General features: G+C 38.0%; 1 protein-coding gene across 13 annotated transcripts in view; it reads left to right on the top strand.

Moving 5' to 3' along the window:
* The window catches only part of BICD1 (BICD cargo adaptor 1), a 174,539-nt gene that overhangs the window by 138,702 nt on the left and 15,770 nt on the right, over positions 1-20,067 (top strand). For 6 of the 13 annotated variants that reach the window (XM_027471438.3, XM_072039376.1, XM_072039380.1 and 3 more), the window contains 3 exons: positions 1,453-1,604; positions 8,675-8,992; positions 9,948-10,138. In XM_027471438.3, coding sequence (XP_027327239.1) covers positions 1,453-1,604; positions 8,675-8,992; positions 9,948-10,138 — 661 coding nt within the window. Of the gene's footprint in view, positions 1-1,452; positions 1,605-8,674; positions 8,993-9,947; positions 10,139-20,067 lie in introns of those variants that run through there. The other 7 variants (XM_027471779.3, XM_072039411.1, XM_072039397.1 and 4 more) reach the window with 4 other exon arrangements.

The raw sequence follows: 20,067 nt of genomic DNA, 5'->3' as shown, positions 1-20,067 counted from the left end.
ATGTCATCAAGGCTGCTACAAACCCTAAGTGGCTTTTGTTTTGTTTTATTTTACAATGTGTTGCTGATAATTTCAAGTTTGACATGAAAAAAAAATATATTTAAAATTTCAGGAAGTTACTAGCATTTTTTTTTAATTTTCTCAATGTAAGCTAGCGTGAAAGTAGAGAAAACTTTATTGCTGGATATATAATTAAAAAAAAAAAAAGGGGGGGGGGGGAATTTTATTTTAGTGTGGCCATTTGTAACTGCTGTTTCCCCAGGTACAAATGAATAGAGTTGTGTTTTAGTAGGAGATGTTAATAATGTCCTTTTCTTAAGAGGCATTGTTAGTGACAAGATTCAGAAAACTGAGTTTAAAATCAGTTTCCAAGTGTTTGGTCATTAGCATCCCTTTGCTGGCATCTTTGAAATAATGTTTTCTTTCCACAATTCTTTCCCCTTATGATGGTTCACAAACCCACAAGATCAACAGGGAAAACTCATTGCTGATATGAAATGCTACAACTTATTCTGCACTAAGTGAAGTAAAAAATAATACCCCCCCCCCCCACTCTAGGTAAATTCAAAAGGAAACATTTTTTCTTCAGGTAATTCAATGGCAATAATTTAAAATGTCTCATAGCATTAGTGTAAAGCCCCTATAAAGGCATGTATTTTGAATAAATTCAAAATGATACTACATTTCATAATTAAAACAGAAGATTCAACTCTTGTAAATATAAGACGAATGTAATTACTAAAATGTAATTAGATAGTCAGGAAAGTGAAGAACTCTAGTGGATGAAATGGACAAAATAAAAGAAAGAAGGAAGCACAGAAATAAAGAAATAGGTGGCTACAAAGCCTTGCTTTCTTTTTAAGTGAAAATTGTAATTTACGCTTTCTTTGTTCTTTTTTTTGGTAGTAATTAAAGCTGACAGAATAATGTAGTTTTGCTCAACAGTATGTATTGCCAGTGTTCAGACATGAAAACCAGCTGTCACACGCTAGCAGTCACCTCATGCAAGGAAAGCCATGGCAGAAAGCATGAGGAAAACCAAATCAGTTCAGCCCTCAGCTACCAAGGCTGAGTCTAATGTGCCTTGTGTCCCATTTGCAACGTGGTCAGAGATGCACCTTGTTTCTCAAGGACGTGGTAGCAAATCCTTAAGCTGTAGTAATTTGCTCATTTGCCTGAGCCCTCAACATGCAGCTGAACCATTTTGCACAGACATTTAAGGTGTTGAGTTGTAGCCAGCGCATTATAATTGGCTTTGTCCTTTCAACTGCTTTCTCCTTTTCCTGACTTTATGGAGGACAACTTAAAAGATGACATTAAAGGGCACGGTTCAAGTCTAACCTTCTTTTGCTGTTTGAATGGAGAAGGAAACTTAAAGTAAAAGCAAGTATGGCATCTGAGCTGTTATCAGGTATCTCTGTCATAAGCAAATATCCTTATCTGTGTTTTCAGACAGCTGAAGTGGCATTAGCCAATTTGAAGAATAAGTACGAAAATGAAAAAGCAATGGTGACTGAAACCATGACCAAGCTACGGAATGAACTTAAGGCTTTGAAGGAAGATGCAGCAACCTTCTCATCCTTGAGAGCGATGTTTGCAACCAGGTAAGGGGAATGATTTCACTGTCTGACTCAACACTGTAAAAGTAAATAAGTGTGCAAAGCAAGAACAGACATACCTGTGTATGTTCAGTACTTAGGAGGAGAGACAGAAATTATTTTCTGCAAGGTCAAGGGTTTGCTGGATGAAGGTGAACGAGTCTTGCAGTGCTTGCTGTGCAAAACTTGCAATCTTTCAAGTGCTACTGGGATGCATGTCTTGGAAAATAATCCTGGAGAATAGCAATGTCAATACAACCTTGAGTAAAGTGTTATAAATGCCAATATCAGCCTTCAGTCCATTTGCATTTATAGGGTTTTTTTAAGTGAAAATCAAATAGGGGGTTTATATGGCTGATATTCACATTCAGAAGTACACAGTGATTCTGTCACATAAAGCTGTCGTATGGTTAATGAAGATCTTCAGAATCTTATGGCTTCATTATCATGAGATGTATTACTTACCACTAGAAAAATCTATTTCATCAACCAGCCTGTGCTGTAATCCAGCACTAATAATTGTGAGGTCACTGCAATTTCACATTCCAACATGAATTCTTATTTTCTCCAGCTGTAATATCAAATTTATTAACTTCTACACAGGATAAAAGTTTCACTTACCTTCTGTAGCATAAGTCCTCCTGACAGGACAGTAATTAATCATTTCTCTTCTTTCCTTCTTCCATACATTCTTAAAAGAGCTTTTCGTTTTAGGTGCTTTTCAAAATGTTAGCTACAAGTATTTCGTTTTTGAAGATCCAGTGCTTCCATCAATAAATTCTTAACACTCAAATAAGCAAAGAAAACAGCAATCTTGGGACTTTTTTTCTATTATTTCTTCCCCCTCCCTCTCCTCCCTGTTTGTGATCAAACACAATGAAGATTTCTTGCTCGTGCTTTAGTCCGTAAGTGATAAGACTTCTTTGTGCCTTGTGCCCGTGTGCTCCCTGCACTATATAGGTGCCATCTCACCTCTTCCAGCATTCTTCAGTCTTTTGTTGCTTAGTCATGGTAGCAGCAGCAGCTGAGAGGTGGGAAGGATGGAGAAGGGGCCATTTCCATGCTGTGACTTTGGTGCTGTGTACAAATTCATCATAGGTTCATCGTTGGAAGAGTACGTGTAGTGCCATAATGGAAATGAAGAGCCAACTCATCAGGTGGTGTGAACCAAGGTAGCTCCATTCATTTCATTGCCATCTAGAGATTGCCTTCAGGAAAGCAAACTTCTGTGTGTGTTTTAGAAATGCACGAGTCAATCTTTGTTTACCAGCTCATTACTCTAGGAGGTAAATGAATGTACTAACTCTATAAGGCTACCTGGAGGGCTACTAACTCCTGAAGAGAGGTGTGGCATCACGAGCATAAAGCAAACAAGGGTCATGTGTGGAGTCTAAATCTCAGCCTGTGAGGTGAAACAAGTTTGCAAAGATTTGGAAGCTGATGCTTAAAGAGAATATTAGGTTGGTGTACTGAGTGCTCTTTACTGTATTCAGGCATCCCACATGCACACTTCTGCTGGATTTAAGGCATGCCCTACAGCCAGCGGGAGGCAGCAGCATCTTTTCTGCGAGAATTAAGCTTAAAGGGTGCCATTCATTTAGATGCCTATTATAGATATCTTGTGTAGGATGCAATGAAACATGTCTCTTCTACAACTGTAAAAGGAATCTGTGTCACTTGCTGAGTTACCAATTTCCACTTTGTAAATGTCTAATATTAGTAGAGATAACCCCCACCCAGAGCACCGACTGCTGTTGGTAAATGCCATGCAGTTGTGATTAAAAACTCACTGCAGGACCTATGGATGTATTCCTGCCCTTGAGGTCATACGTTTTGACCAGTATCTTGTAGAGACAGTGATTAAAAGTCACTCACTGCAACATCTTGCATATCAGTGGGCTTCTATAGATTTTTCTGTTGTAGAATATTGCTTTTTCTTCCCTACCCTGGAATCTAATGACCTTCATAATTAAATCAATTTTCCTAAATGTTCAAATCATTGACTCATTCTGTGTACTTCATTTGGAATAGCTTTTGCTTAATTGACAAAGAGACAATATACTATAAATTCTGTTCAAGAAGAGAAACCTGTCTGGAAATAGAAGAATGTGAGATGCTCTATGCAGTAACATTTGATATGATAGCAACATTCAGCATTTATATATATATATATATATATATATATATATATATATATATATATATATATTCTTATGTTAAATAAAACAGTGATTTCCACGGTAATCCTGCATCACATGATACTATTGATTTTGTCCTATAGGGAGAATATCTTTCTAAAAGTAGAGTTGTTTTGTAGGTCTCAAAATGATTTTATGTGCTGCTTGATTGAGCGATATCCTTTTTCATAACCCATTCTTTTCTGTTCGCTTGACTCTAAAATGGACGTTCATTCTGGTGCTGAATTGTATGGATCCTTCATCATATCCACTGGATAAAGCTCATGCCACATTATAAGGAGAGTATGGCGGATGTGTTTCTAGCCTGAACAGTAAAGACAACAATTTTCTGCAAAGCTTCCCTATGCAGAAAGCAAGAGTCTTCCTTTTTTTCTGTGATTTTCCCTTGACACTTGTGTGTCCTTCTATTCCTCAGTTTCTTTCTTCAGATCTTCTCTTCTGCCGCTCAAAGCTCCTTCTGTCCAGCCTTATACCTCTTTTGCTCTTTTTATTTTCCTGGACTGTTTGTTTCCCAATCCAAAATCTCTGTGGTTCTGATCTCTACAGCTTCCTTCTTCCTTCTTCATTAGCCTCGATCCCTTTCTGAATTTACTTCAGACCTGCAAGAATATGTTCTTACCACAGTTCAAGCTCCTGTTTCCCCAAACACACTTCACAAAAGAAAAATAAAACAAAAGTATAAAAACTTTCTGTTATCAAACTCATGATACAGCTGCTTTTTTAAATCACTCAATTTTTACACCAACCCTTTTGGATCTTAAAACCACAAAAAATACACCACACTTATAGGACAAAGAGATTCCATTTTTTAGACTCTTTTAATCATCTATCTGGAAAGTTTAGAGAGCTAGAGAAGGTCAGAACGTTGGAATTAACTGGAGTGATGAAATTTATCTGCCAGCTGTGAAGAACAGCTGATTGTTAAACACCTTAACTGTTCATTTTCAGGCATCCTAAATGTTTTGCTTTTTTAAAGTCAGTGTCTTTATATCTGTGGTAATGTTTTGGGGTAGACACCACTGATGAGGGCTCTTCCATAGCAGCACTTTTGTTGATATGTTTTAATGGTGCATTAAGCCTGCTGCTGCAGCTTCTGCTGGAGAAGTCATCTTCTGTGGCTGCTTGTGGGTGGGATGCATGGAGTTGGCAAAGTTTAAATTCCCACCTGATACCAGGGCTATGTGGTGCCCGTCAGCTTCTGTCTACTTATTTACTGTGCTGCTTCTGAGATTCCCAGAGCAGAAAATGGTGTGAGCCTTTCCTGCCCCTTCTGTTGCTGCCCCTTGCCCCAGCCCTGAGATACTGACATGGTGTGAGCTGTGGGGTGGTGATGCTGACAGCCAGTGCTCCTCTAGAGGGCAAATAAAAAACAAATTATTTAAAAGTTTAGTTTTTCCATCTAGAGTAGGGGTTGAGCTGAGAGGGGAAGGGATAAAATGTCTCGTGATGAAGGAGAGAAACAACTGTCTGTACAGAAGGATCCTGAAGGGATTCAGAAAGCTAATTTTACTGAGTCCCTGCATACTTTTATTTTCCTAAGCTAAATAGATATTCAAAAGTAGAGAAATGTTACTCACGATATTGCCATACTCCAGACACTACATGTACTGATTTTATTCTCTACCCATCAAGATGTTTTCTTATGATTAATATTTAAAGAAAATTTGTGCTGAAGACATGGGTTAAGAAGTATGGACAGATCCCAGAGCTATCCTGGATGAGAAAACATTCATGAGCAGAAGAGAATTATGCTTATGTGGTAGAGCCAGGATTTCTCACTGTCAATGTCACTGGGTTTAGCTCAAGCTCTGCTATGATTTGTGTGACTGAAATTCTGCCTAGGCCTGACTTGGTATTTGGTTTGCATTCCTAGATGACAGAGAAATATGAAAAAATCCTACGTAAGCTTCTTGGATCACTTTATACAAAATAAGCAGGCTTATGCATCTGTCTGCTTCCTTTCTGAGACAGGAGAAATAAGAAATATGTGAAAACTTGACACTGCATAAAACTTAAGACCAGCATACAAGATAATTTACTAGTCACTTGCAGCTTACACCCGTCATGAGACAAGGGAGAAACTGCGACAGAGCTCTGATGCAGAAAGATATAACCTAACTTATGTTATGAACAACTAACTTATGTTATGAACTCTAGCACTTCTAGAAGACCCATTGAGAGCTCTGGTGTATCCTGGAGCCCTGCTTGTTCTGCAGTGGTCCACACCATGCCAGAAATCCTCTCTCTTAAGAGCTCTTAGCCTTTTTCTTCCTCTGTATGCTGTGAGACTTCACCAATGTTTATAAAATGTATGGGTAAAAGGCAATATGGACGTGTGTAAAGCTTTTTTAATTTTTTAATTGGAAACACCTTTCTTTTTATCCTTCACCTGCATATATCAGGGAATATTTCATTACAGGACCATGTCTGCAGGCAGTGACTACCTCCCACTACGTGGAATAACCTTCACTGCTGCAGACTTCAAGAAGATCTGAGGCTGTTAATTCAGCAGTTTCTAAAGTCAATTATGACCTTCATTTGACTGATTTAGGCTTAACCTTTCTGAACGCTATTTCTCAAAAAATATATGCGCTTGAGCAACAAACACAGAGACAATGGGCCATGTGTTCGTGCAAAATAATAGGAAACTTCGAGTTGTGGTGGAGGTCAGATGACTGGAACCACCCAAACACTGCAGTGAACTGCCAAGAATGCTGGATTGCTATTGTGGGGAGACTTCTAGGAAGGGCATATAGTTAGCGAGAACAGCTGGAAAATGTATTAATGAGATTGTTTTTGTTTTGAGTGTGAGGCCAGCTAACTGCATCTAGCATATCCACATTTCTAGGGCTATCTTGTTATTGTTCATAGCAGGTAGTGAAAAGCATTTTTGCCTAAATCTGCTTTAGTGGTATCCACCCTCAGGAGGTTATGTTTCTTAACTGCTCAGTTATGCTCTTTTTACAAAGCAGATGTCTAGATATGAGAACATATTTAAAAGCCTGAGGAAAAAAAAAAAAAAAAATCTTCTAAAAAGAAAATTGGCTTATGGGCATACTAAAGCAAGACAGTTCATTCCTTTAATGGCACAGTGCTACAGGTGTTGCTGCAGATGTTACTTTTTAATTTTAGTTTTAAATAGAAAGCATATTTGAAAAGAAGTCTCATCTAGACAAGAGGAGAGCAGGAGAGAAAAAGAGGGAGGTGGATACAGGATCCGTCTGTTTACAAGAATGAGTCTTTAAAACCCTGATAACTCAGACATTTTCTATTTCAAATGAATTCATTTTAATTTCTAGAATGCTGGCTTATTCGAATGTCTCTATCAAAGAAACTAGCTAAGACATCAATAAACATCTCATAACTTGCAGTAGAAATTGGTGCAAGTTGACTTGAAGCCAAGCAATATTTCAGAAATCTCTCTCTTCCTCAGGGCTTAAATACAGAGACTTATGCTTTTTAAGGTCCTGTAGAGAAATATAATACTGAAAATGTAGCTGAAGCTATGGCTGGCTGAGTCATTTTGCTTCCTGTTAAAGTGCCTAAATTATTCAAAAGGAGAGTGCAATATATATATATGTGTGTGTGTATGTGAGTGAAGAGTAAGTATGAATTTTTGAGTATGCTTTATTTCTGTTTCTGAAGGAGAAGATTAAAATTACAAACAAGTTTCATCACTCAGTTTGTAATAATTCAAAATTTATTGCTTCACACATTCGGAGAAGGAAGCCTAAAATTATTTTCTTTGTTTGTTTTCTGAGAATGGTACTGATAAAAATAAATCATCATCCATTACGCTATGTAATTACACAGCATATCTACTTAGATTTAAACATATCACATGTGGGGAGGAAATTTAATGAAATCTGTATTATTTAATGTGAAAAAATGTTAGATGTTGCCACAAATGTCTATGGTTAGATAGTGCTGCTAGCCATGAATCATTTCACTGATGGTATACATTTTTCACTCTTGGTTGTTACTCGTTAGATGGTTCTATTTTTAATAAACCAAAACTATTTCACTTCAAAAATTGACTAAGAAATTCTGAAATGCCTTGCTCTTCACATTAACTTAATTGAATCATTTTTAAAAAGCAAGACTAAGTTGGAATTGATCTTAAATGCTAACAGACTCATATCAGAAAGGTGGTTTTATTTCAAAATCTATCTCAGCGATCTAAAGCTAATGAAAAAGAATGAAAAGTTTTTCATGCAGATAAGAGAGGCTGAGGGTTAAAAAGGAGTAAGTGTCCATGACATTTGATATCTGAGCACACCTCCAGAAGGCTCAACAGCAAATATGAAATAGTTTCCAAGTGTGGGGCTTCCTGAATATTACTGCATTAACCAATTAAAAATGGCAAACAAGTGAAGGTTTCTAATTTCACAAAATCTGATCTGTCAAGTGTTCAAAATACTTAGTCTGTTTTTAATCATTTTTGGGTAATATTTTGCTTATGTAGTAGATATTACTATCTGTGGAACATACTACTATCTAATAAGTAGACATCTGTACCCATGGTGAGTTACCAGCTGAACCAGCCCCCCAAGTTGTTATTTATGGGTTAACCTTGGGATAATCCCAAGCCTATCCTCCATTTGCTAGTTATGTGCATTAGAAGCATATTATAGTCATAGAATACTCTGATATTCTAGACATAGGTTGTACTGCTGAATGGGAAGTTTCGGCATTCAGATCCAAGTAGGTATTTGTTCAAAGTGGGAAGAGAGTTGTCAGGCTGTCTGCTTGTAGGGTTAGGTTCAACAAAAGCTTGGATCTGAATCCATGCCTGCAACTGAGGCCCGGTAATATGATCACTGGTAAAGTTGGTTCTTGGACCAGTTTCCCAGATTTCTGCCTTGTTTGTTTTCCCAGGTGTGATGAATACGTCACGCAGCTGGATGAGATGCAAAGGCAGCTAGCAGCTGCAGAGGATGAGAAGAAGACACTAAACTCTCTGTTGCGCATGGCTATCCAACAAAAACTTGCCCTTACCCAGCGACTGGAGGATTTAGAGTTTGACCATGAGCAGTCCCGACGCAGCAAAGGCAAGCTTGGAAAGAGCAAGATCGGCAGCCCTAAAGTAAGTGAGGAGGCATCAGCCACCGTGCCAACCATAGACACTTTCCTCCTGCATAGTCAGGGCCCACAGCAACCAAACTTACTGGTCCGCAGTGGCACTCAGAGGAAAAGGTATGCATGCAGTGATCTTTATAGTACAGTGCAGTGGCCAGACTTTCATTAAAGTCGTTCACTGAATTGTAAATATTATTATTTTTTTGTTTTGCACTTGGGGAGAAGGAGGTGGGGAAGATATGAAAACGAAATTCAAAGCCTGGCAACATGTCATTCTGATCCTCCTACTCACAATGTTATTTCTTCCTTCTTAATGCAAAGTTTTTGCACTATTATCTGTCAGTGTCTCAGTGCATCTTGTATGTCTTTAATATTACTGTGAATGTATTTTCTTTAACAACTCTCCCTTAAGTTTTCCTTAAGGTTTTCCATAATGAGCATCTGAAATAAAAAAGGATTGTTCTCTATGAGCATTTCAATGCTTAACACAAAAGAAGTTGCATCTCTTTGTTAAGCTTTAGTGCTCACTTGCTCTTCATCAGCGCAAAAAGAATACAGATGTGTTCACTCCAATCAATTTTTCTGCATAGGAGCAAGCAACCTTTTCAAGGGGGATGGCTGCAATTCATAAACTAATGCAAATATTTTGCTGTTCAAGCAGTGAGTTCTCATCTTGTCTTGTGACTGTCCTGTCAAAGCTTTATAGGTGTGGGGATCTCCATGGTTCTGAAGATGAGAAGGACTCTCTGTTAGAGAAGTCCTAGATAATCATTCCTTTTTCTTGTACATTCTAGTCACAATGCAAAAAGCAGAGAACATTCAGGGAGCCTTGTACATATCGACTCCAGGATATTGAGATATAAGTCAACCTCATCTCCTCCTCCCCTAATATGGACCAGGATTTCCCATGCAGGCAAGGTGCTCTGCTGTGGAAATGACATGGGGTGGCAACACTAGTTGGTTTTTACCTGTTAATCAAATTAACGTGATGTTGTCATTCGTGAGGCTTTGAAAGGTAATTAAAGTAAAACTCTTTTGTTTCCATATGTATTTTTCTTGGATCTCCTGCAAGACTATTCTCACCTTCCCTTTGTGATCAGAGCCATCCCAGGACTTCAGGGACCTACCTCCAGAAATTATTAAGAGCCCCCCCTCATCCCGCTTCCACAGAATCATATCTTCTGAGGGGCCCCCCTTCCATGAGTGAATTCATCCATGGGCACCGTCTCAGCAAGGAAAAAAGGTTAACCGTGGCCACACCAGGTAAACATTTTTTCCTTGGGTGCATGTGGTGCTGAGTGGTTAGCAGAGCAGTGCGTCCTCCCAACACTGCAGATGCAATCTAATTTGGGCACCTTCTTGTGACCTGAAAAGCAAAATGTCTCCTCCTGTGTCACCTGCAGCAGGAGCTGACATTTTGCTCGCTGTGGCCCAAACTGGTTCCAGATGCAGTGGGGGAAGTCCTGCTGTGGAATAGGTGGGTGCAGTCCTGCTGGCATCCACAGAGGCTGCACCCCTGTGCCCGGGTGGTGCTTGGTCTGGTGGTTGTGTTGGTAGTCCCCACAGAAGACCCAAATTGAACAGGACAGAGGAGTTAGATGGGTGAGGACTGATGACGGAGTGGCTGGCGATGTGCACGAGCCTAAGCAGTGTCCCTCTCCTGCTGGCAGCAGAGGTGTTTCTAAGGTGTAGTGTTAAACTCCCAGGAGGTTTAGTTTATAGAAACTGAATCATTAAGTTTATCTTCACAGGAAGCTTTTGCTCTTCATTTTCTGCCAAACTGTAGTATCTGCTTAGAACGATATGTAGAAAGGAAATGCGAACTGAATGTCATTTCAAAGGTTGTGACATCTCTCTGTTCCTGACAAAGTAATAATTACTTTTCTTCTGTGCCCATGCCAAACTTCCAGCCTTCAACTGTGCACACCCTTGTCTGGTGATATTTTTTTTTCGTTCATTTGCTTTGAAATTTATTATACACAAAAAGCTTAAGTAGAAAATGTAAAAGTTAAAGCCCATAATGTGCTTTCTGCTAAAGTAACTGTCTGTTCTGGAAAGCTGAATAATGCCATACAGTACATTATATCTCAGTGCCAGCAAGATATATCTCAGTGCCACCTTTGAGAAGTGCCATGCAAGTAACACTCAGAGGACAAGTGTAAAACCGCAGAGTCTAAACAAAACCTTCTCTTGTTGAAGTAAATAAACCGAAGAGCTGTTTCCTAGAGGGGGAAAAGGCAGAGTGAGAAAAGTAAAGACTTCAACATTTATAAAATAAATGGTACTGAGCTTTCAACAACTCCTTTGTATTCTGTTGGCAACACTCCAAAATATGCAGGCATACCCACCTGACTTTAGAAGAAGCTTGTGTGAGCAGTTATGCCAATATTCTTGTGATTTGGAGAAGGCAGCAGTATGCTAAGAAAGGGAAAACTACGTGCTCATTTTATACCCTATAGACAGGAATCCATTTCCTAAACACTGGCAGTGTCTCTTGTGTTCCTCCCTCTTCATCCTTCAACAGAATAAGAATGGTTTAACTTCTGATGGACACTTACCTCTCTTTAAAGAAGTGGATTTTGAGTTTCCTGTATAACCAAACACTCCTCTTTGGAATTCCAAGGAAATGAAAGGAAGTAGACCCCAAAATGACAAATCTTCTATCTTACAATTTACAAGACTTCTAATTGTAATTGCACTTTTAGTTTACAGTTTACAATAGATTGTGACACCAAGGAGAATCATTAAGAATCCTTAATTCAAGGACTTGATGATCTTTGTTTGAAGACCTGTGACCTCTGTATTGTATTTGCATGCTGATGGTTGGAAGGAGTAATGATTTAAAAAGAAGAATGCTCAACAAATGAGATAAGTTTACTGTTTTGCAAAATTGTGAGTACTAACCATAAACTATGTGATTTTTTAATATGGAACTCTGGGTTCTGACTGTCTTCATGCACTATATTTTTGTCATCATTTTCATAGACGAGCATGTGATACTTCAGAGAGCGTCACAGGTTCACAAACTGCCGATTGACACTGACACAGTCTCTGACTTTTTGTAATAACAGAGACCAAGGGATAAAGCAGCCTGAAAAAATAGAGTTGTCCAGAAAATAATGTTTATCTGGAGTCTCACCTGCCACCATCTCTAAATATTCATAGTATAAAGGCTTGTGATAGTACTACTGATTTCTGTGAGCCTGACACATTCAAACCAGTGATTTTTTTCAGCACATTGATTCTGTTATCAGCAGGGCTCACGTCAGATTCAGGCCGAGAATCAGCATTGATCTTACCTATTTCTTGAAGATATGTTGTTGTTAATAGAACAAAGGAATAAGTATAATAAGATGTTATTCTACTGTTTGCAGAGGGAATGTTTAAAATGTCTGCCTCATGTCAGAAAGAGATTCTTTTCCCAAATGATCTATGCAGTAAAGCAAGTGAGCAAGCAATGTAGCAATCCCTACCTGCTTCTTCATCACAGAGATTGCAGAAGAGCAACATCCAAACTCAAACACTACAGAGCAGAATACAACTTGATTTGAGGCTGTGTCCTCACAAGTGGAGGAGGAATGATTCAGGCCTAAATTATTTTTTATTTTTTAATCTTTTTAAAGTCCTGAAAGGTTTCCTTTACATAAAGATTTCATCCACGTGATGTGTGGGCTTCCCTATTCTTCCATTAGCTCCCACTGCCATCGGGGCTAGGAGGCTGTAGCTGGGAATGCATTTGATGGAGACCAAGAACCAGAAGAACTGAAGTTGGTAGAGAAACTGGGCAGGTTCCTCTGTCATATGCTCCTCCTGCAGTCAGCAGGCCATGCCAGTCCTCTTGCACTTTCTTCTGGACTTGGTGTTTAGAAGAGGCTGACCTCACTGTGCTCTGCCCCCAGCTTTGACTGCTGCTGGCGCCCTCCACAGAAAGCTGGGATTACTTTTTCTGCCTTCTTCAGAGAAGAACTTCATGAAGACTCAGTAGTGAAGACCAACTGAAGTAAAGATCTCTCAAGAAAGAGACGATCATTTCTTTCTTGGCTTCTACTTAACTGTCCTCAGCTTTAAATCAGCACGTGTGTCCTTCTGACATCAAGCTGTGGCAGTACGAATTTAGGAACTAATGGCTTCTAATCATTGTGGCTAAAAATATCACTCAGTCCATTTCCAAAGTATCATGTTTTGTTTCCCCTAGGTAATAGCACACATTTAGCTTTGCTGTGTGCTGCTTCTTCCCTTCTGTTATTAACCCGTATTTTTACAGTTTAAAATCTTTATTCTTCTGATAGACAGATCCAGATTGCATTTGCTCAACACAACTCCAGCCTTCTTTTGCATGTGGCTATGTTCATGATTACATGAATAATTCAGGGCATATAGAAGTCCTAACACTGTTTTTGATGGTGTAAAAATGCATTAGAAATGACCTTTCAGTTGAAGTTGCATTCAGAAGCCTTTCAAATTTCCATATACAGGGCCTGAAAACAAAGTTGCTAGATGCCTCCTACTATCCTACAGTCCCAAATATGAAATGTGCTTCAAGGAAAGAACAGGACAGAAGAAAAATCTACTATACGTGCCCTGATACTGTTCTTTTTTCTGTCCATTATTTTAGCATGGACATTCTCAAAGTTGAATTTAAAGTTATCTAATTTTAGTTTAAAATAAGGATCCTTGTGTTGATGTATCTGAAAATAAAGGTTTCGTGACAGGCTCATGAAACAAAGAGTAACTAATGCCTGCAGCATTCTTCCTTAAACGGGTGATTTAAGGGTCAACCATGATCAGTCTGAGAGTCTCCCCTTCACTGAGGTGCCCCCCACACAAACCGTGATAGATGCTTCTTTTCCATATTGTTTTAATTTATAGGTACCACAGGACAAATTTCAGTATCTAAATCTTACACAGAAAAACACTTAAAATAGTGCTAGTGTTAAAATCAGTTAATTTTGCAGAGTTCTTTTTCTGAAAGCACATTAAACCTGAAAGTTTGCTTGATTTTCAGGTGCCTTTCAAGGCTGGTTTACAGAAAGGCATTTACTTCTCTTGAGAAGAGACACAAATGGAAGATACAGACAGCACAAGGAATACCATATAATAGCACAACTGCTCAAGCACTAAGCTTGACACATATCATACATAATTAAGAGTATATAGATATATATACTCTTAATATGCAGTCATCAAAGATTAATTTCTGCTGTGGCTCTATGCTTACATGAAAATCAAATATAATTAACAATTTGAAACAACTAGTTTTTGTTTTTGGTTGTTTGCATTCTTACAAAAAAAATAAATATCTAAATTTATGAAAATTCTAACTGGAAAGAAATTCCTATAGAGAGTTGCTAATAGAGTCTCCAAGAGCTAAGATAGAGCAACTGTAGGTAGCAATTATTTCTTAAAGCTGACAAGAAAAACAAAAATGAAAGAAATTCAGTCACCCAAATATGAAAGTCCTAAGAAGTGTTCCAGTTAAGTCGGAAGTCAAGGGGAATTGCTTGAGTTGTCTTTGTTAACCACCCTTTTCATAGAATCATAGAATCACTTGTAGTCCTTCCACCTGAGAAGAATAGGTTGGAAACCTGGGAACGTAGGGATGTGTTTGATATAGCACAAACAGTTTTAACACTGCAAGAGTCTGCTGTCTTAAGACTACAAAGACAGAGAGTCTGTTGAGTAGGGTGGTCATTAAAGGGAGGAAAGGCTTTTGGTATGAAATATGAGGTGTTGGATAAACTCTCCAGACAGAAAGGTTTAGCAATACACTCTGTTGCTATTCCCATTTCCTCACTCTGGAATTTGAGCTTTTTCAAGGTGCAGTGTTTAGAAAATTATTTTTCAGAAATATTCTATGGGATGTTATTCTCTGTGAAACCAAAAGCTTATGTTCCTTCTCATGCGTTTTTCTTAAAATAATGTTGTGGAAGTTACCATACGGGACAAGATTCTTGGATTCTGTCCTGGCTTCTTCACATTGTATAGGCAATGCAGAGACATGGAAAGCACATTCAATTGGAATATTTTAAGTAGAAAGTCCTGGTAGGAAATGAACCTGGTTTTACCCTCCCCTTTTGAATGAAGGGATTGGGCAAATAGCTGAAGGAGGTTCAGGTTGATGCTGCCCTCCACAGCAGAGGCTCTCCACAGAGATGACCATGCACCTCACAGCATTGGAAAGGTAGGGAGAATATGTTTTTGATAGTAAATTTGTGTCTTGTTTCATTAGGTGGTGATTAAGTCATAAGTTCAAGGTTTGTAGCTCTGCACATTATTTTTTTTTTAGGAATATTTTACAAAAAGTATTGTTCTAGCTTTGCTTTTGAATTTAATTACCAGAGTCACAAAGCTCTTTACAGATTTCTGAACCTTGCTACTGTAAGCACTACTTCAGTACCTAAACTTTGCTTTTTTTATGCACTTCTTTCACTTTTGAAATGGCAGGGCTGTTAGAAATCTCAACACTGAAGAAAGCATAGCTTATTTTGAAAATTATTGTGGAAGAAGTTCTTTGAGGAACATTATCAGATGATACCTGAATTTTGTTAAGAGGGTGTTTTGTAGATCTTCATGATTGCTTAGGTCATCCCATGAACAGTTTTCCACATATTTTTTTTTTACTTTTGAGAATGTTGTGTCTGAGCTTGTATAATCAGGCAGGCTACTGGCAAATGCAAGGCTCCTATGCTACTGGTCTTGTGTGTCTCTGCTCTCCATGAAAAAACAGATATGATGGGATTTTATCAGGGTTTTTAAAAGTTAGGTTTATTTATTTTGTTGTTTTTTACTGAACATGATGCTCTTCACAAAAAAAAGATAATTCAGACATTATTATCTATATTCACTTTTTGTTCTTCATTCTTCTATTTTCTGTGGGTTTTGTAAATATGCCATATCTGTGTATATAATTGTTCGTTGTTTAATAAGTGTTATTAGTGCATATATACAGATATATGTATATACCTTCTTGCTCTTGGGGCCATGTTGTGCATCTGAATGCTCATTTAACTAAGCTTAATGAGCATTACATGTTTATGCTATTTCAAGCATGGTACATTGTCCTTGTGGAGGCCGTTTTGAATTTGAAGAATAGTATCCTTGCCAAGGACATTAGTTGGCTGTAACTGATGAAGAAATCAGCTGGCTAAATGTACTTTTACCTCTTGGTGCCACTGTGAATAGGACCCTTTTGCTCTACGCTTTTGCTTTCTTATATTTAGCTTTCCAATTATCACAGATGAGACCAAAGCCATACATTTCATGCTGTTCAATATAATTTAGCTACTTCAATATAATTTAGCTATTATGGCATGAATTCACTGCAGTTCTATGAACATTTAATTTTTATTTGTATTTTTCCCTGTGTAAAGACAGCAGTTCCAAAATAAAACCTATTTTTAATAGAAAGCCAAATCTGATTGTTAAAAGGTTAAAAGAAAAAAAGAAAAATAAGAAAGAGATTGCAGTGAAACCCATGCCTTACTGTTGTATATTTTCATTAAAAGGTTATTGACATTTTTATCTCTGTATCCAAGTTATGGTGTCATTGTTAGATGGAATAGTAAATATTAACATCATTTGTTGAAGTTATTTGATAAAAGTTTATTAGAGTTCTGGTTGTTTCTAGCAAAATAGGTACACAGGTGACACATTGTATCTGTAAGGTGTGTTACCAGATATTGCTTTCTATGAAAAATTTGGGCTTTGGAATCCAGTGTTATTAATTAACTAAAACAGCTCTGCAAGTCTCTTGAAAATGTTGGTAACAAAAGCCATCTGTCTTTATTTTCTTTTATGACAAGGTTTAATGTGGTTTCATGACTTACTGATTTTTTACCATCAAATATACAGGAATATTCAATATTGTGCTTCTCATCTCATAAAATAGGCAAAGCAGAAGTGAGTATCTGTTTAAATTAGACACGCTGATATTTTAGCTCTCTGATAGAGCAGTTCCTTAAGATGTTGTGATGTATGGAGTAAGCTCACCAGCAATTCTTTAATCAAGACTAGTATCCCTAATTGTAAGTATTTCCCTGTCTGCATTTTTAGGGCTATTAAAGCTTATAGTTGTACTTTATGTTTCTTCCAAAGCCTACTAAAGGTACTGTTCCCACTAACTTCAAGTTTTGGATCAGGCCCTTTACCTATAAAATAGTGCAAGTACTTTTTGTTTGAATGTATTTGTGGCCTTCTGAAATGTATGACACTTATGTTTCCATGAAAGATGAGTGATCGACAAGACCAGAAGTATGACGATTTCTGTATTTTTATGACCTTCCTTTTCCTCTTTTGCAATGTTTAAAATGCGTGCATCTTTTTACTGAATAAGTATTTCATGACTCATCAGACCTTTCCAAATGTGCTTTTTATGAACTGTATATAAAAGAAAGGAACCGGATATATATATATGTATATTCAGCTTCTACCCATCCCCATTTCTACTGTTTTACTAACCCATTATTTCGCTTCTTGACAGATTTAATGAGGAATTATTTAAAGAATTCATAGAAACCATTTGAGAAAATCACATAAATACATCATGATATAAAAAGTGTGAAAAAACCTACAGAGCTGACAAGAAGTCTCTTAATGTTCTTTGCCCAACCCTGGAGAAAAAAATACATTTCACTAATTTTGCTAGTGACTAGAAAAAAAACTTCCTTTTCATTTTCCCCCTCCCCTCTCCTTTAATTTTTAATAGTATTCTTAATACGAGCTATAGCAAAGGGCAAGGCTGACACATAGCTTTGATAGCTCAACATACAGTCGCAATCACATTATTACGGAAGCACATGGGCTAATAGGGAAATAGCTCTTGATGTTGGGGATAATTCAGGTCTAAAAATAAAGTAGAAGTCAAGTCATGCAAAATAAGGAAATAAAGGGTGTATGGGGGGAAGTATGTTGTTACTGTCGTAGAGTTGGAAGCCAAGAAACCTGACATGTTCTGGGGAACTACCTATGTGTGCCCATGTGAATATATCAGATAGCATGGAAAGTTGTTAGTAAAGCTCTATGAGTTGCATTGTGGAGATCAGGTAAGGCAGGTAGCACTTCTCTAGATGTTATAGGAAAATAGCAATTAAGTACCCTACCTGTTCCAATAAGCTCAATCACCCGAGAAGCAACTAACAGAAGGCTCTCAGTTACATTTACTGAGAGCTACTGTCCTGTCTGACCTCATCTGGAAGGTAAACAGGAAAGAAGAGGAGGGAGGAGCAGATGTCAGAAGCTTGGGAGTGTAGAAACAGTGGGACCTTTCTGGGCCACCTTTGGAAGAAAGAGAACAGGCAGAGGTGATAGGAATTGAAGATTTTAGATGCATCCTACTGCAGCTTGCTTCTGTGTGCAGGTATTGTTGATGCCTTCCACTCTGTGTGCAAATCGGAGTTCAGCAGCAGGCTCACATCTCTTAAGGTTTATTCTTCAAATAGTTATTGGGAAGACTAAGGAATAAGTTGTGGAAGAACACTTTTGTTGTTGAAACATCTCCAACCAACAATAATCTAAGATGCCAAATTTTTCTTAATATTAAGCTTAAGATGTGAGTTACCTGGATATTTCTAAGACTTGACATAAAAAATTCATAATTGGTCAGCTTTACCAAGACATAAGCCAAAACTGATACTTGGTTGATATATTTGTCTATTTACAATCAACTATCCATTTTTCAGTTTAATGGGAAAAGAGAGAACTCAGTGGGAAAAACCAGAGGATTTGGGTACTGACAAATGTCTGTGTAAGAGCTAACTTGTCTCTGGTGAAGTTTATCATCTTTCCTGAGCACTACTGATACCAGAACAGGGCTGGCTGTCATAGAGCTGTGCAGTGGCACTGTACCATTGCTCAACTCCCCCCTACACTGGTGGTTTTGCTCTGAGGCCAGGACAACCCAAGTCAATCCTGCTCTAAGAGGGCTGGGGTTCATAAGGCTGGCCAGGCTCTGCATGGAGCCTGCATCGTGGCTTTGCTGTAGCTCCCTCCTTGTCCTGCAGAAATGCAGAGCTGCACCCATTTTATAGCTGGCAGGGTTACCAGCTGGGGCTATGTACAGGGCAAAACTGACTCTGTTATTTCCAGACCCAAAGTGACCCTGGAAGCAGGAGAAGGGAGAGAGACTTCTGATCTTTGACCTGTACCATTGTTCATGTCTTTTTCCTACAGTGAACCACAGCTGTCCTCTCACCAGCTGTTCTTTGCGATAACCATTGCCACTTAAAGTTCCTCTTGGCCTTGAGGAAGGTCAAAGTTTTCTTGGCATCCATTAGAAATGCAGAGATAAATGATAAGTGAAACCAACTAGTCAAATATCTGCGTAAACATTTTTTTTGTTTTGTTTTAACAAAGTACAAAAATTATATATATACAAAACAAGGATTTTTTTTTCCTTAGTACAGAAACAGTTTTGGGACTTGCCTCATCCTTTCAGATTACAATTTGAAAGCATTTCTACAAATCTCAACTCAGCAAGATGGACAAGTGTTTTAATAACCTCTACCCTGTTCTTCTTGACATATCATGTTTGCCATTTGAGTTTGGAAGTTCTCCATGTTCCCTACCTTTGAGTAGAGATGATTGATTTATTGTCTCTGTAGGACTTGCAGTGTGATACAATATATTTCTGCCTCTGCATGACCAGAAGACTACTGGTTTGTTCTTTGCCCAATACTTTGGACTCATCTTATTAACTGCTCCTTCTTTCCTATTAATTTGACATCTGAGGGAAGAAAATAATTACCATGTAAATAGGAACAGCTTCTGTTTTCAAGTAAATTGTCAATAACATCTTCACGGACATGTTATCAAATTCTTCAAATTTCATATAGCAAGTTCAGTTAATATTGGGTAGCATGACACGAAGTGAAATTGCTATAGATGCTGTAAAACATTTTGCTAGGATAAAAGGACTTTCAGTCAGCCTGGAGTGGTCAATGAGATACCAAGAGAAGTTTGCCTTAAAAGACTGAAAAAAGCCTCTGCCTCACATTTTTCCAAAAGCATTTCCGGAGAGCTTTTCTCTTCATTAAGAACTGATTTCCCAATGTTTTCCATATCAGAAATACCAAATATGTGACACTAACTGTTTTTAAACAAACAAACAAAGGGAAAACACCACTTTGGTTTGTTGCTTGACTCAGTCTAATCTTTTCAGATAAAAGAAAATTTTCTCTAATGATTTACTAAACTAG

This window comes from Anas platyrhynchos, chromosome 1, assembly GCF_047663525.1.
Source record: "Anas platyrhynchos isolate ZD024472 breed Pekin duck chromosome 1, IASCAAS_PekinDuck_T2T, whole genome shotgun sequence".
Taxonomy (NCBI): domain Eukaryota; kingdom Metazoa; phylum Chordata; class Aves; order Anseriformes; family Anatidae; genus Anas; species Anas platyrhynchos.
This window is presented reverse-complemented; position numbering and strand designations above follow the sequence as displayed.